General features: G+C 36.5%; 1 protein-coding gene and 3 long non-coding RNA genes across 5 annotated transcripts; 2 read left to right on the top strand and 2 right to left on the bottom strand.

Moving 5' to 3' along the window:
* Positions 1 to 703: 703 nt before the first annotated feature.
* Positions 704 to 4,324, top strand: LOC124436168. Of its 2 annotated transcripts, XR_006945215.1 has the most exons (3): positions 738 to 893; positions 1,381 to 2,409; positions 4,310 to 4,324. It is a non-coding gene; the product is annotated as an uncharacterized LOC124436168 (long non-coding RNA). The 2 variants fall into 2 exon arrangements; XR_006945214.1 differs by lacking the exon at positions 4,310 to 4,324 and having other exon boundaries at positions 704 to 893; positions 1,381 to 2,258.
* Positions 4,325 to 5,515: 1,191 nt separating this feature from the next.
* LOC124436171 lies at positions 5,516 to 9,730 on the bottom strand. Its single transcript, XR_006945217.1, has 2 exons — positions 9,399 to 9,730; positions 5,516 to 8,852 (listed from the first exon to the last, which is right to left on the bottom strand). It is a non-coding gene; the product is annotated as an uncharacterized LOC124436171 (long non-coding RNA).
* Positions 7,221 to 8,270, top strand: LOC124436170. The gene is made up of 2 exons (XR_006945216.1): positions 7,221 to 7,923; positions 8,015 to 8,270. It is a non-coding gene; the product is annotated as an uncharacterized LOC124436170 (long non-coding RNA).
* A 2,797-nt stretch (positions 9,731 to 12,527) lies between the features above and the next one.
* Positions 12,528 to 14,453, bottom strand: LOC124435950. Its single transcript, XM_046985883.1, has 2 exons — positions 13,893 to 14,453; positions 12,528 to 13,777 (listed from the first exon to the last, which is right to left on the bottom strand). The coding sequence occupies exons 1-2, from the start codon at positions 14,296 to 14,298 to the stop codon at positions 12,993 to 12,995; spliced, it is 1,191 nt and encodes a 396-aa protein (XP_046841839.1). The 5' UTR covers positions 14,299 to 14,453; the 3' UTR covers positions 12,528 to 12,992.
* Between the last annotated feature and the right edge of the window lie 2,333 nt (positions 14,454 to 16,786).

The following is a 16,786-nucleotide window of genomic DNA, read 5'->3' on the forward strand; positions in this document are numbered from 1 at the left end:
ACCTGCTTGTTTTTTTAATTATTGCACTAAAATGGCGCCAACTTGTGGCACGGAAATCACAAACGAAACGAAGCGATTTTATGAGCAGCTCTAAGTTGCTAGCTTACCAATGAAAATAATGATACAACAGGTCTTGCGTGTTGTTTTTTATTTATCAAAATCATCATGCGTTGCTAAAGAATATAATTAAACTTCTGAATTCCAATAATGACAACGAGATTGAATCAGTGCAACAATACAAAAACAAAGATAAACAACATTCAACAGATGAATATTTTTTTATATTAGCTGTCTTGAACACACTTTTATTCGTCGCGAGATAAAACAGTGTGTTTTTTTAAACATCAATCTTGAAGGTTGATGCGTAGGATAAAAATGTACTTCTTGTTTACATATAAAACGGCAAACGAACTGATGCAAGAGAGCACGATGACTATGTTGTTTTAGATAGGTACGGAAGGATGTGACAGGCGCATAATGGCACAAAAATAATCAAGCGAAGACAGAAAGTTATCGTTTGAAGCTGATAAAAATGGCCCGCACCTCACTTCCAATAAAATATTTGATAAAATATGCCAATAATAAAATCAGAAAGGCAAATATGCCTTGATAACTACACTAACTCGTCAAGTGCCTTACGGCTTGCGTAGAGATTAACTGGAGCAAACAAATATAAATCAGGTATGTATGTATGTACGTATGTTGTCATTAGGTCACGTGGTTTCTGAGAAGTCATGAAACGACTAGAAATGCAATCACGCTCGACCAAACTACTAGGCTCATCGGACCCGTGCTGAAGCAGTTGAGTGGCACAAAGCCAAAATTCTGCGAGGAAAACATCACTAGGACGAGGAGAATTTCGCCCAACTTAATTCTATAAAAGCATAATTCCGGTAGTATGAAATAATATACGCTTGAAATAGAATTCTAAATTAAAATGGTTTCAATGACCCAAGTAAAGGCAATTAATACGTTTATATTTCACAAGGTCATCACATAGCAATTATTATCGATTAGCTCAGGAGTAATGATCGGAAAAATGTAACATATTAACACTTATAATTTGCTACGTGCAAACATGGTGCCAACTGTGTCAATTAAAAAGTCGAGTTTATCAACTAGCGAAACAATCTAAATGCAGCTGGACGATGGTCACTGACTCGTTTCCATTGCAAGTGTACAAACCAAATAGTATCGAATAACGTTGGAGGGCAACAAACTTTCTTTTTATCAGAAGAAAAAAATTCTCCAAGATCATGTTGATCATAAGAGAGAGTTTGTCTTGTTCAACATGTGTGATTATCATAAGTATTTTAGCTATGATTACACCCCCACGGGAATGCGACGAGCTTGTAATTAAATATGCCCTGTTAAATTTAGTGAAAGCCAAGACGATCGAGGTGGATATCGCTGTCACACGGAGGATAAATGAAGCCGGAAACTCGTTCTCCTTCTACCGATGCTCCTTCGAAAGAAGATTTGCCACTTTTGATGTCCGACTGCGAATCGTTAGAGAAAATTTGTGACTACGAAGAGCTCTATCATCACAAAGCAGAAGTTGAAGAACAGAACGTTTACAACCTGGAGAAAAAACCACCGACTACGACGAGCAGAACTAAACCCATAACCAAAATCTTCAAAGACAGAGCGTACTCGCCTTGTTTGGCAGACATAAAAGAAGTGGAGGAGAGATGTAAAGACGACTTTAAGTCACCGTATTATCTCCCGCTATCACAAGTACATTTTGATCGAGCTTTATACGGCGGTTATCTCGAGAAAGACAGGGGAAGAAAGTTTAGAAGTTATAGTTGGAAAGCGTACCATCGTGGAAAGGAACGGTCTACAAGACGAGCAATTTCATGGTGAGGAAAGAAAAGTACAATGGAAGAACTTTATCAAAAATTTGTACATTTTAAATCAGAGTTTCAAGAGATTCAAGCGTTTTTTATTGGTTTGTAAAACAGAGCATTCATAAACCTTTTACGTGAACAAAGTTTGCTACATGTATGTTATTTCAATGTAGAGCAATGGTTAATTTAAAAAGACGCAATTTACAAAACATACTCATCATCACATGAATCACTGTATTCACACTTGAGATGACATCATATGGAAAAAGTATGATAAAGAAATATAGGATATTGTAAATGGATATGACCTTTTTATCTATATTGACATATTATCGCCTTATCTATCTATTAACAAGTACACGGAGATTGAAATTTTGTGTTATTCTGAATAAAATCCACTACAGTTGCTTTTCGCGTGTTGAAGGTGTGCCAAAGGTGCGAAAGAGGTGTTTAACAATAGCAATGAAAACAATTTATCCATATATTAAGGTACAAGCCACTTATGGAAAGGATGCTTCGAAATTTAATAACAAACAACAAGCATTACATTGAAGATTAGGTAAGATTTCACACATTTTTATCGAATCAACACGGTGAATTACAAATACTGTTTTCCAGTTCATTGCAATGACAAATATTTAATAGATTACGGAGATACTACGTGTAGTTGCATCGCGATAATAGGCAAACAATGCAAGGTCAACGAAGGCGATGTAACAAAACATTGTCAATTGCTTCTACACGTGGGCGAGAGAAATTCTTTATAACTGGTTCAAATGTTTATGAGAATCATGTTATCCTTATTTGTGCCACAGTATATAATTTGAAAAAGCATCGTCTGGCTAACGAATACAAATTGCCATCATGTACCACAAGTTCTATAATTTTGCATGTATTTTATTTAAAACGAAAGTTTTATAAACTTGTTCTTTATAAACCAACTTCTCCTCTTTGTTTCCCACATCAAATGACATAAGTCTAAAAAATAATAAGTTCACAGCGAAACGTGACGTGAGGTATACTTATGCGCAAAGCGTTAGCCTTTCCAAGTATTGACAGTTTTTGCATTGAAAGAGATTCCGCTGGAGGAAATCGGCAATTTGCGGGCTTTGTTTGAAAATAGACATATTTTGCGATGCATTCTGTCTCGTTTCCCTCTTTTTCATAAAAAATAAATGGATTATGTTGGGTTTGAATAATTTAGAATGAGCTTGCTTCAGATCAGCGTGAGATTGTGAGTTTTTCTACATGACGTTGAAATGAGTGTTATTAAGCATGTATATAATAGAAATTGACAAAAACACCCGTATGATGTACAAAACCACAGGTGAGGCACACGTAACAAACATATGCTTAATGTGTGAAAGAATGCCGCAAAACAAATAAATGTCAAAAATGGAGCAATGCTAGCAAAATATGTAATAGCTTCACAAACGTTTGAACTAGAGCAGTTTCGAAGCTGAGACACACTTTCTTGAAATTATACTGCGTTTGCCGGAAGATTTATACGGTTTTCCGGAAGATGTCCTAAAGCCTAGGCCACACTATCGTCCATATCGACGAAAATTAGAACGAAAACTTCCGCAACGAAAATTTTGAACGAAAACTCGACGAAAATTTCGTTTTCGTTCATATTAGAAGGGTTGAACTTTTGACCTTTTTCGTCAACGAAAACGCATACTATTGGCTAAAAATATCTTGATAATATCAGACTTTGTTCTCAAACATGGCGGAGTGGCAAGAGGTTTTGATAAATCTGATGCGAGAAAACCAATTTTGTATGATAAAAGTCACCCGGATTATAAGGACTCGAGGAACAAGAAAAGAAATCACTGGCAAGATGTTTTAGATGAATTTAATAAAATTACGGACTTGGCGTGGGATAGTGAGTATTATTGATAGTCCGCCGACAAACTTTTTATATCAAATCATTCATTTCCATTACTTTTTAAACATTTTAGCAGTAACTTTTTCTTAAGAAGAAGTAATCTTTCTCTTTTAGAGATCGCCATTGTTTCTAATCCGTCAAAAATGCCTCTTGCTTATTGGCCAATAATGTTTTGGCTTTGCAAACATGCTTGAAATTTTTCGTCGTGTCTGGCATGCATTTCGTGCACGAATTTTCGTTTCGTTTTCGTTTTCGTCAATATAGACGATAGTGTGGCCCAGGCTTTAATCGCCACATTAATTCCAAATTGTTTCCTGGGCAATAAAATTATGAATTATATATTTCGAAATTTAAGACTTGGGACGTAATCAGGCACGTAGGAGGAACCCAGACCCCAGACTCAGGGGGGATTCAATTTTTTAATAAGAAATAAGTAAAGATAACTCAGACCTGACGCCGTTTCTTGTTTAACAAGATGGAGCTGACGTCAGACTTGAACAAGAACCGCATTTTAGAGGAAGCAGATTTTGAAAATGTGTGTGCTTTTAACTTCTGTTTTTTTAAATCGTAGAAATATTGGAGGTGCCAAAAGTCAACTTGTCTTTGTATTGACGCCAAACAGTGGTGGTAAGCATTAGTCAAAATAAATTATAGCAAATTAATTTTCAATTCAAATTGCCTTTGTCATAACAAAACTATTTTACTTGATCAAAATTTGCCTTCGTTTTCACACCTGCATTCTTTGTTGATCTATCTACCAAAAGCTGAGATTTTGACTTTTGAAAATGGAAATCGCGGCGTTTTGGGGAATATTAATTCATTTTGACGCATTTTTGACAAACTTTCATGGGTTGACATGATTATGTTCAAAATGGAGACTATTACTAGTTGCGGGGCAAATTTTGTTTGAAAACTGGGAAATTCGTCACATGATGAACTAAGCAAAGCTTACCAAACAAAAAGATAAAATGTCCCAATTCGTTCTCATGAAGATGAGCTTAAAAATGTTTACGCATCATAGAACATACACAAAGAAAACACATAACCACAGTATAGTAATGTACGGTGGAGCCACACCATTAAATTTTTTTGTGCCACGCATATCTTATTATGCATGCGGTTACCACAGTGACGCTGCGGCAGCCAGTCAATTGCCTTTTTTGACCAATAGGAATGATGAAATGTCTAACGACAGCCAGTAACCCGATTGAATATACAGCAACCAGTTTTAGACAAAATTGACCTACTGTATAATCCTTATACTGTGATATAGTTAAATGCTGTATCAATTTAGTGATAATTGGTTCCCGTAAGTATCGTTACGTATTGGTGAAGATATGTACCCCTAAGGTTGTCGCAACTTCAGTCAACATCAACACCAACAGTCCTTCTCAGGACTTAACTAACTTGAACAATCTACGTTGCTACTCTTACAAACATAGATTATTTATCTTTGCATGTTCTGAAAATCATATAGTGCTTAGACACAAAAGACGTGAATTCATGAAAATGTCGGATTCACAGGCTGTATATGACTGTGACAGGTATCTTTTACTTTCACATAAAGTAATACTTACCTTTTGAATAAAGGGATAAATCTTGGTGTGACTTTATTTTGTCCCACTTGCTTTAGTTTTTATGAGCTTTTTACCTCGTTTCCTCCCAGTCGATTAAATTTTTTGACTTACAGGAATAGTGAGCTGGCTCACAGCAGCCAATGTTGGGGATCTCCGCCCAAGTTACTCCCAACACTTCACTGAATTCAAGCACAATGGAATTGTAGAGTTTGATTATATTTTTCCTATCACATTCAAAGACAATCGCCATGTTACAAGTGTTTCATTCTCCTCTAATTTTACATATCATACCCCTTTTTTCACTCACTATTGGCATGTTCAAATGTTTGTCATAAAGACTTCCATCGAAACATAACTACCTTGAGGCTAGTCACTGACACCATTAATCTGATTAACAGCGAAGTGGTCCTTGTGATGTTCACACACGTTACAGTCGAACTGAATCCTCCCTTTACGAAATATCCCAAACAACATGTTTAAATTATTCAAAATATTACATCTCTCCCTCACTTGGAGTTAAAATTTTAGTTAAATAATAATAACAATAATAATAATATAGTACACGTTTCAATGTCAAAATAGTTATCCCAATAGTTTCTATTTGACGTAGCATGCAAATTAAATCTCTTCCTATTCCCTACTAAGTTTGATTTCTAAATGTTTCTTATTAATAACTACCATTAGCTATAATTTTTTTGTGTCATCTGTAAGTTTCACTTTGACATTAATCTGGTTATTTTCTTACTCTTCTTAGATACATAGGCGTTGATGTTCTCACCGAAGGGTTTTTTGTCAGGATTGCAGCACCAGGATCCTGTGGGACACCACCTCCAGAGACATTAGGATTTGCTTGGAATTTTTCAGATTCGCCAAACTCTGGACATTCCATTTCATCGTTTTCTTGTTCCACGACTTGCTTAAAAGAGGATGAATTTCGCGGTCACTGTGACGGATTTAGAGTCTTGTTCTGCAATAATCGTTGATCTTTTTTTTTGCACAATTCTGAATATATATGGTTCATACGGTGGAACTGTTTTGCTTTTGACATTGTTTTCAAAAGGACTGCATCCCCTTTTTTAAAATTGTAAAGGTTTAACGTTAGATTTCAAATTAGCATGTTTGGGCTTCTCATCATTTTTCCTCATGACGTCTTCCTTCAGTTTGACTCTATCTTTATTTGGGGCGGACGGATTTTCATTGGACAGTTGGACAGTGGGTGAGTGGTGGGGTTTTGGTCGATGCGTGTGGTTCGATAGTTCCGTAAGAATTTTTACGTAAATCATTTTTTTTTGACTCCGAAGATGACTACCGTTAAGGTTGTCGAAACGTCAGTCAACAACAACAAAAACAGTCCTTCTCAGGACTATACCAACCTGGACGATCTACATTTACAAACAAGTAACGATACTTCCGGGTTCAAACCATTTACTTTATTACAAACGACGAGCACAATGAAAATGTTGTTAAAATAGATAAAAAATATGGCTTTAAATTGTGGCATCGATGCAACAGCCATGTTTTCTTCAGAATGTATGGGTGATAATTTCAGGAGTAAATTCTTCAAAAAGATTAAGGATACTTATTAGAGAAGTGCGTTTGATAAATAGTTAGACCAATGCTTGAGGTGTGGCTTGATAGTTACGTAAGAACTTGAATATTTCTTGCTTCTAAACTTTATTTTCCATCCCAACTGTCTTTATAACTTTCTTCAAAGTACGCAGAAAAGCCCATTCACCATTTGCAAGGGGCCTGTAAAGGGTGACTTTTCTATTTACGAAACCCAAATGTTTTGCAAAATCGTTGAATTCCTGACTATTAAATGAAGAACCGTTGTCATTATTTTTAGTATTCCATGTTTGGAAAATATTTTATCTAGGCAGGGTATAAAGGCGTTCGAAAACGTCGATCGTTATATTTCCACGATTAAGAATCTAGAATAGTCATCGATGAAGACCAATAGATACTCATTACTACCAGTATATGCACGAAGCCATAGTCTATAAGCTTAGTCCACAGTGCTTGCGGTAATTCAGACATCTGTAATGGGTCTCTTCCACTTTTTGGCGTCGTTATTTTGGCAAGACAAGATTCTATCTTGTCATCAGTCAACGTCAGTACGAAACAGTGAACGGTACAGTGAATGAGATGCGCATAGTTAGTCAGTGCTTTCGTTGATTAGTCCAGGTGAAACCTATGCTGTGCGTTTGGAAAATATATAAAATCTTGAATCAATTAATCCTTCGGAATTTCAGTACATCAACTGTGTTAAGATAGATAACCAAAGGTAGGACACATACCACAATTGCTAGAACAATTTATACAGTTTAATTTATCTTAAAGGCATAATTCCTGGAGAAAAAGGATGGAAAACGAGCATGTCATGATCTGAGTCATTTGACGATAACAATCTTGGACCAACTACAGCAAGGGCCATAGAATGGCCAACGAACTTTAAGTCATTACCTCAAACTGAAGAAGACCAAACCAGGCTGATGCTTCGAAATATCGATACCAATATTTGGCTGATTAGTAGGAACCAACCTTTCTCACGTAAAAGGGCTTTCGTTTTAACTATCCCCATGTGATTTTACGATTCCGTTTACTTTAGGTAAAATACAGAACTTGTCTTTTACTTTTTTAAAAGCTTGATATTTTGAAGTGTTTATTTTTCATGTTTGAAATTTCATATAATTTTCAAGATCGAAATTCTTCGGCTATTTCGACAGAAAATCTGCTGACTTTTCAGGTCCCTGGCGATAGCGTATAATGACGTCATAAGGTTGCAGACACAAAGACCACCTTTCAAGACTAGCTGACGGTTTCTATGTTCGATGGTGAGTATTGGTCAATGGTTGGTGGTCCGTAAATCTTTACGGAGCGTTTCAGGTGATAATGTGAAACGTTGCTTACAGGAGAGAAAAATATGTAAAAACGACGAGCACATGGAAAATGCTGTAAAAAGAAAAAGATAAAAATATGGCTTCGACTTGTGGCCTCGTTGACGCCGCCATGTTTTCTTCACAATGTATGGGTAATAATTTCAGGAGTAAATTCTTCAAAAATATTCAGGATACTTATGAATGTCGCGACGTCATGGCGTTTGATAAATATAAAGCCATCACTTCTCTGATCACTTCCACTGATATTAAAGTATGTTTTCATCAACCAAAAAGCCATCAAACTACTGGCGAAACCAATACACAATATGCTCTGCAAACCTGTCGATTCAAAAACAGCAAAAGGTTCGTAAAGACAGCAAGAAGTTGTTGCATTTAGTGATTATCTTTTGAATGTTGGGATGCTACTTCAGAATAATCTTCGTCGCCATCTCGTTGTAGTCTAACTGAACCCTCCTCCTAAATGAACTGAGCTTACTCCCTGATAATACATGGGCAAAAACTGCAAAAAATCTCATTTCTCTTTTGCCGTGACGACGCCGCCATGTTGGATTGATCATGATAACTGCAACCAGCATGAACGAAAAGTCAGGGGGAGAGTGAAACCAGATGACGGGAAGCCAGGCAGGTCAATCCAGTTCTTTTGTAAAAAGATAGTATATGCAATTTTAAAGCAGAAAATCTGTCAAAAAATGACAATAGTCTAGGACCTGTATGCGTAAGAGTTTGTATGCATTTCATTTACCGGAAGTTATCTCAACTGTTATTGGGTAAAATGACCATGATGAACAACATGGCATACATGCCATTTGCTCAATCCTGGACGAAAGTCCTGAAATTGAGACCCCTAAAACGGCAGTGTTGACATAGCTCTAACTTCCAGGAAAAAATAGCAATAACAATTCTGTGATTTTAAGGTGTTTAGAAGGTTCACTTTCAGGGGTGGTCATGGGAGGAAAAATTTACATAAGTTTAATATTTACTGAGAAAATTACCATACACCAGCTATGGTCAAATGCCAATTTTGCATAAATTAACAAATATTCTTGGCAGAGATTGAATTTTCATATTTTCAAAGAAAAAATCATTTAGGATGAAAAACCACACTCAACTCACTCTATTTATTCGTTATTTCAAGCATTTGACATTGTTTTTGCTGGCATACGATAGAATATATTTCGCATACCTAACTCTTTAACCCACTTTCAGACATATTTTGCCGTCTTGTGTGCCGAATCTTGAACGTATTCGGCAAATTTTGTACATTTTCTTGATCATTGATGACAAAAATAAGATTTTAACCCCAGTTTAGTCAAGTTTGGATGCAATGCAGTGCCTTTTATTTTAGATATCTCGTACACGGACATTCTGTTAATATCGGCGCCATTGCAAAGTGTCGTTGCTTTTCTGCTCGATAAGTTCCGCTTCATAGACTTCATAAGTATCTTGATTGCAGTATCGTAACGAAATACTTTGTATTTTAGTACCAATCGAAAAAATGAAAAGATTAGCTTTATCCGTAAAGGAAAAACCTCCCATTACGATATGTAGGATCTTAATTCAAAACACTGCTCCAAAAATAACATGTACATGACGCGTGAGCTTCGTGAGTTCTGTCGCGTGTCACTTGACGGGGGGTGATGTCTTTTTCAAAACTTTATTTCTCTTGTGTGATACAATTGGATTTTGTTTTTGAATTGCATATTTCGTAAGAATCGAGTTGCCTATAATAACGTAGAACATTGGTCAGCCGTAAGGTGAAGAGGAAAGAAAACGCTTCTTAATGTTTATTTAAGAAATCTTGAATCAATGCAAAAACATTACCCCCGTCAAGAGGTGTCCGACAGAATTTCACGAAGATCGCACGTGATCTGCATGTTAATTTTTAATCTTTGTTTTGAATTTAGATCCTAAATGTGTTATGGGAGGTTTTTCCATTACGGATAAAGCTAATCTTTTCATTTTTTCGATTGGTACTAAAATACAATGTATTTCGTTACCATACTGCAATCAAGATACTTATGAAGTCTATGAAGCCGAACATATCGAGCAGAAAAGCAACGACACTTTGCAATGGCGCCGATATTAACAGAATGTCCGTGTACGAGATATCTAAAATAAAAGACACTGCATTGCATCCAAACTTGACAAAACTGGGGTTGAAATCTTATTTTTGTCATCAGTGATCAAGAAAATGTACAAGATTTGCCGAATACTTTCAAGATTCGGCGATAAAAAAGCACACAAGACGGCAAAATATGGCTGAAAGCGTGTTAAGGAGTTAGGTATCCGAAATATATTCTGTCGTATGCCAGCAAAAACAATGTCAAATGCTTGAAATAACGAATAATTAGCGTGAGTTGAGTGTGGTTTTTCATCCTTTATGATTTTTTCTTTGAAAATATGAAAATTCAATCTCTGCTAAGAATATTTGTTAATACTAATTTTGCATAAATTAATATTTGTTAATTTATGCAAAATTAGTATTTGACCATAGCTGGTGTATGGTAATTTTCTCAGCAAAATATTACTTATGTAAACTTTTCCTCCCATGACCACCCCTAAAAGTGAACCTTCTAAACACCTTAAACATTACAGAATTGTTATTACTATTTTTTCCTGGAAGTTAGAGCTATGTCGACACTGCCATTTCAAGGGGTCTCAGTTTCAGGACTTTCGTCCAGGATTGAGCAAATGGCACGTATGCCATGTTGTTTATCATGGTCATTTTACCCAAAAACAGTTGAGATAACTTCCGGTAAATGAAATGAATACAAACTTTTATACAGGTCCTAGACTACAATAAAATTTTTTTACGTTTCAATTATCAACAAGCCAAAAGAAAGTTAACAAACGTCGGTCGCGAAGAAAACGTGCATTATATCAGAGGGGGAGTTACTGTTGTTATTCATATGCTGTGCAGTTTAATGAAGTAGTTGCCCTTGTGTTTGTGAATAATTTAGGCACAACACCAGGGCCGTTGTTAGTATACCCTTAAAATTTGGGAGGGGCGAACAATGAAAATTTGCCTAAATCTATTAATTTTGTCTGAAAAAATAATGTAATGTCAAAGCAAAATAAAGAACATAAAAACGTAGGAATTATTTGTGTTATTCACTGATATTCAATAAAGTAGTAAGGTGGTTTAGTTACAGCAAAGTCACTTAATTTCCATCTTTACGGAGTAATTACAAACTAAACTATTCATTCCTGATGGACAAGAACGTGAACCCTGACCGTTTTCGACGTTGTGAAAGTGATCAAAAATGTTTTCGCCGTGCTCTCTTCAAAATAAAGATTATATTTCGTTTCCGATTAATTTTCCCTAATACAGTTCTTAAAAACATGACAGTCGTGAAAGTTTCGAAGTCACAGTCTGTATTTGACTGTCACAGTTCACCTTTACCAATATATGCAATGAGTAATTATGAAAAGAATTTACAGTATGGTGACTTTATCCGGTCTTATTACGCCGGGGCGTCGGAATGCCAATAAAAATGTGTATGTTTATGGGGAGGGCGTGAATGCATACAACATGCAAGAAACATTACCACTACCAGAATTGCTTCTCTCTTAGAAGGTAGAGTTAATGACAAATCAATAAACTAATGAGGAATTGTGAACGATTTCTCGACGTGATTCTTTAGTAGCCCAAACAGACTTATAGTAAAGAACTTATAAGTAGATCTTTCGCATGTGTAAAGGAAATTCATGCCGACGTTAATCAAACTCAGTTACTCGTTTTTAACCTCTCAAGTTATGAACTTACAACTCAAGACGGACTTTGTAGAGCAACATGCTTTTTTCCACCTGCTGCCTACTTTATGCTATGTGTAGACAGTAGATGTCAATTTTACACTACATTCATGATTAACCGTAAAATTACCACGCAGTTTTTATGTATGTTGCGATTAAGCGTTTCGTGAAATCGGATTGGTATGGAGTCAAAACTGCAAATAACCTTTCATTGCTGTGATTGTTTCAAAACAAAATCATATCTTATTGCCCTCTTTTTTCTGGGGGGGGGGGACTACTGTTTATAGTTCACTCATTGCTTGGTTACAAGAGAACTCTTCGCAGGGGTTGAGTTGATAGTAAAATGATAGTGCACAAAATGACGACGAAGAGGGATTTGACAGCAAGAAACGGCGAGAACATTCAAGAAGAACTGTATGAGGAAGAACTGTATGACACAGAAGTGTATGAGGAAGAACTGTATGACACAGAAGAGGAATTGAGCTTTTCGACATGGATATGGGAAAAGATAACGGAAAAGATTTGGAGATCTTGAGAAAGACATTAATCATAGAAGTTATTTTGGTGTATTTGTAACCTTACGCGCACGGAAATGTATTAAACATTTTGAATATAACGTTTGTCCAAAATTCCATGAATTCAGTCATGCATTACCTCATTGTAACTAATTAATCAAAAGCAAAGTGAAAGTAAAATTTGTTAATTAATTAACTCTCAGTCTCTTTTTTATAAAGTTTCAAATTATACTCTGGCATTTGCACGTACTTTCAAAAATACGAATTCTACACCATCAAAACGGTTAAATAAATGAGCGACGCGATAAATCGCTCGAAAGTCCTGAAATTTTGTGTTTTTCTGTTATTATAATTTTGTAAATCCCAATAATCGTTCTACAAGCGTCAACCTCATCGTGCTTTTCACAGTACGACTTCCGTACCATTCGATTTTAGCGACATTTTAATAGCCAATCGTGTAGGAGCTCTGTTACAGTTCTTTATCTTCTACGATCTTCACCTACAATTGATCATGAGAGAATTCCTGGGAATTGACCACGACCCGAGCCGCATCCATTCCACCTGCAATCAGGCATGCATGCATGGTGTCCCGAGTAGCCACATGACACACGTTCATTACCGAAACGATTACGACTTTCCAAATAAGACGAACCATAGAATTCCCTGATAAACGTAAACATGGATCGTGGAGCCGAGAACAGTTTACCGCGTATTTTAACCTTCACCAGTTTGCCGGGATGACGCCGAACCACCGAATACACAATGAGGCCATCACGTGCAACTTTGAGAGGTGTCACATATACGTGAGCTGTATTCCAACGAACAAGATATTCGTAGTGATCTTTTGATGCAATATTCTTTACGAGGTCTATGATTGGTCGACGATTGGAATGCACAAAGGTATCTACATCACCCGAATCCCAAGGTAACACTGCTCGTACCTTAATGAACCCCAACAATGTCCCGCCTTCTAAAACATAGGATAGTCTGCGTTTCTCAAGTTGAGTGATCCCATAATGCAATGCGTTTGTTAAGCGCTCTATTATGAAGGGATATGCTGTCAGCCCACTGTATGCCCAGTGACGTAACTTCCACATCGGGAAAACATATTTTTCAGTGCATATCAGCGGATCAGAGCCATGGCAAACAGAATAATGTTCACCATCATGTTTGATAATATGAAAGACATGATACTTGTTAACAAAAGGTAAATAGTCATTGACATTTTGCTTTCTTTTATACTGTCTTAAATTTAAAAAAGGCAAGACATGGCTGATTCTTTTTTGAAAATAACCTTTGGCAAAGTGGCAATCAGCAGATCACCTTTGGCATTCAGGAAGAAATCATGTAACCACAGCACACCAAGGTTAGAATTTAAAGGTTTCTTCATCAAAAAGATGAAATAGTGCCTGTGTTACCTACAAAGTATGGAGAAGTCGACTCACACAGCAGAAGTTCATTGGTGATATTGTATTCATATTTTTCGAAAAATGTCCAATTTTTTAGCCTGAGGCTATAACAAGGTATATTGAACTCGTTCCTATTATCTACAATGGATCCCCCTATAATGTCGAAACCTTCCATATAGCTAGTAATGGTTTCCAAAAAGTTCTCCTGCATTTTATCAACAGCAAGTTCAGAGTCCACCAGCATGAAATACTTTGTCTTAACGACCGCTATAGAACTTTGCAAAGCCTCAGCATAACTCCCAAATTCACCCAAATACATGACAGTTTTCAAAAGTGAATAATAATTGGACGCATTCGTGTTGAAATTACCATTTCTAACGGTTCGAAAGGATAAGACTATTTTCATTAAAGGATATTTCTTTCGGAACTGGCGTACGACGCTTTCGGCACAAGAGAAGTATGGATAACTTACAAAATTAACGTTACATCTTGCTGGACATTTTTCGAAGAATTATCATATTTTATGTCAGATATCCTTGATTGATCGAAACTTTTGGTCCCAGCTACACTTTCACGGCATACTTCCGTCGAATAGTCTTTCATTTGTCCGTAAATAATGAGAGTCTCGGTTATGGCACTCAATTTAATTTTTAAATAAGTTCTTGATCTCCACTGAGCAAGAACAAACAACAACAGTACCGATATACAAACGACATGAGGAATGGGAGAAAAAGACGCGTTCTACGTAGAAAGCAACGGAATTTCCAACTATAGACCCTAATCATTATTTCAAATACAAGAAAATTTTTTTATACGTCAAACACATTTGACACCGTGCACCGTAGAAAACGTTTTCAGAGCTTCCAGTTTCATTTGGTTTCATTTTGTTGACAACGGAGGGAAAACGTGGTGTAAGCAAAATGAAAAAGGTCTTGTGAATTGTGATTCCAAAATGGTGCGCATTATGCATGACTGCGTCATTTGATAATTTTGATTGTAATTTTTAAAACAATGATAAGGTTGAAGAGGTGCACAACTAAATGGCGCACTCTTTTGCACTCATAGGGTTTGGAAAGAGTTATTTACAAAAGTCAACAAAACGGGGGAGAAAAATGCAAAAAGATTTGGGAATGTTCCAGTGGGAGATCTAGGGTAAGACTGAGTCAGCAGTTTTATCGGCACACTTAAGCTGACCCTATTGGGAGTATTTTACCCTATATTTTCTTTAATATTATTTTCAATTTTAAATTACTATTATAGTTAATTTTGATTGACCTTCCGTAGATGAGCATTAGGGTGTTCTATTTCTTGCAACAAACTTTATAAATATTGAATAGAAACAGTGCACAGTTGTCACTGGATATAAACAAAAGTTTAAAACAAATTTCTCAAAAGATAGGGGGTGTCACACACCTCTGATCTGCACCTCTATCAGCAAAGCATACTACTCATAGTCCACCACCACCACCGCAGCCGTTCCACCTGCAATCGGGCATGCAAGCATGATGACCAGGAATCAGGCAGTGACTTCTCTGATCAGAATACTTTGTGTGAGTTTCAAGGAAAGATGAACCGTAAAAATTTCTCAGAAAAGTAAACACCTCACGTTTCATAGGGTAAAGTTTTCCTTTGTTTCTTATATATGTAACTTCTTTTGGTTTTACTCTTCTTGTCAAATAAACAATACAGCCATTCCATGAGCTAGGATCATCAGTCACGTAGGTATGAAAACCAGTATGCCTAAGCCAAAATTCATAGCCATAATTTCTCAGTGAGTGTTTCACCATGTTTATCACCTTGCGTCTAGTAGTGTACACAAACGTATCTATATCACCATGATCCCAAGGTAGTATACCTCTTTGTCTTACTAAACCCAATAAGGTTCCACCTTCTAGGACATACATTAAACCTTCTTCTTCTAATCGCCTGGCACCAAAAAGTAAGGCCTTCTCTAAAGATTGCAGGATAAAGGGGTACGTTGTGAGGCCAGCTTCGATCCAATTTGGTAGAGTCCAGTTACGCAGCATAAAATGCTCGCTACATGGTAAAGATCTTGATTCTGTGCAAATGTCGATCATAGAGGATTTATTTTCTATGTAAAATAACTGATGTTTCTTTGCAAAAGGTATCAACATTTCAATTGTTTCAGATCTACTTAGTATTGAATTTTCAAGTTTAAAACAATCATTTGTGCTGTTTTGTTGCACTATAACTTCAGGTAGGACAGCTACTTTGAGGGTTTTTTTGTATCGAAAAAAGAAGTCTTCAAGCCATTTCAATGGTAGTTTTGTATCAAATAGTACATTGGAAGCCTTTATTTTCTTAAATATCTCTGTTCGACCCAGAAATGGCAGAGATGTTGCATCACATTGCATGAAATTGTCACTTATGTTGTACTGCATGAATTCAGTATATTTCCAATGACTCATCTGAAGACAGTGACAGGGTATTGAAAACTCACCCTTCCCATCAACAATTGCCCCACCAAGTACATCAAATCCTTGCACATTGCTCAAAAGACGCTCTGCAAAATCTACTGGCATCCTGCTCAAACCCACCTCGTAGTTTATTAACATAAAATAAGGTGTATCAACCAATGGAATTGCATAATTGAGTGCCTCTGGCACATTTGCAAACCCACCAAGAAAGTGCATGCTTTGCTCCGGTCTTGTAAGGGTATGTAAAGTCTCTATGCCCAGATGTAATGCAATCAAGATCTTTGCATTTCGATGATGATTTACAAACCAACGAATCATTCCCTGAAGACAATTTAATGTCGGCCCTAACAGTACGAATGTCACTTCGCGTTCTGTTGTGAGTTTGGAGACATGTTCTTTCCTCAAACTCTTTTGTCTATATTGCCAACTGGCTGCTTGTCCTGAACTGCCTGATTT

The sequence above is a fragment of the Xenia sp. Carnegie-2017 genome, unplaced genomic scaffold (assembly GCF_021976095.1).
Source record: "Xenia sp. Carnegie-2017 unplaced genomic scaffold, XeniaSp_v1 HiC_scaffold_16, whole genome shotgun sequence".
Lineage (NCBI taxonomy): Eukaryota > Metazoa > Cnidaria > Anthozoa > Malacalcyonacea > Xeniidae > Xenia > Xenia sp. Carnegie-2017.

Excerpts from the sequence above, each read along its gene's own strand:
- LOC124435950 (XM_046985883.1), bottom strand. The coding sequence starts at position 14,298 with ATGAAAATAGTCTTATCCTTTCGAACCGTTAGAAATGGTAATTTCAAC. Across the intron at positions 13,778-13,892 it reads ATACTTTGTAGGTAACACAG|GTTATTTTCAAAAAAGAATC; the intron begins GCACTATTTCAT and ends ACTTTGCCAAAG.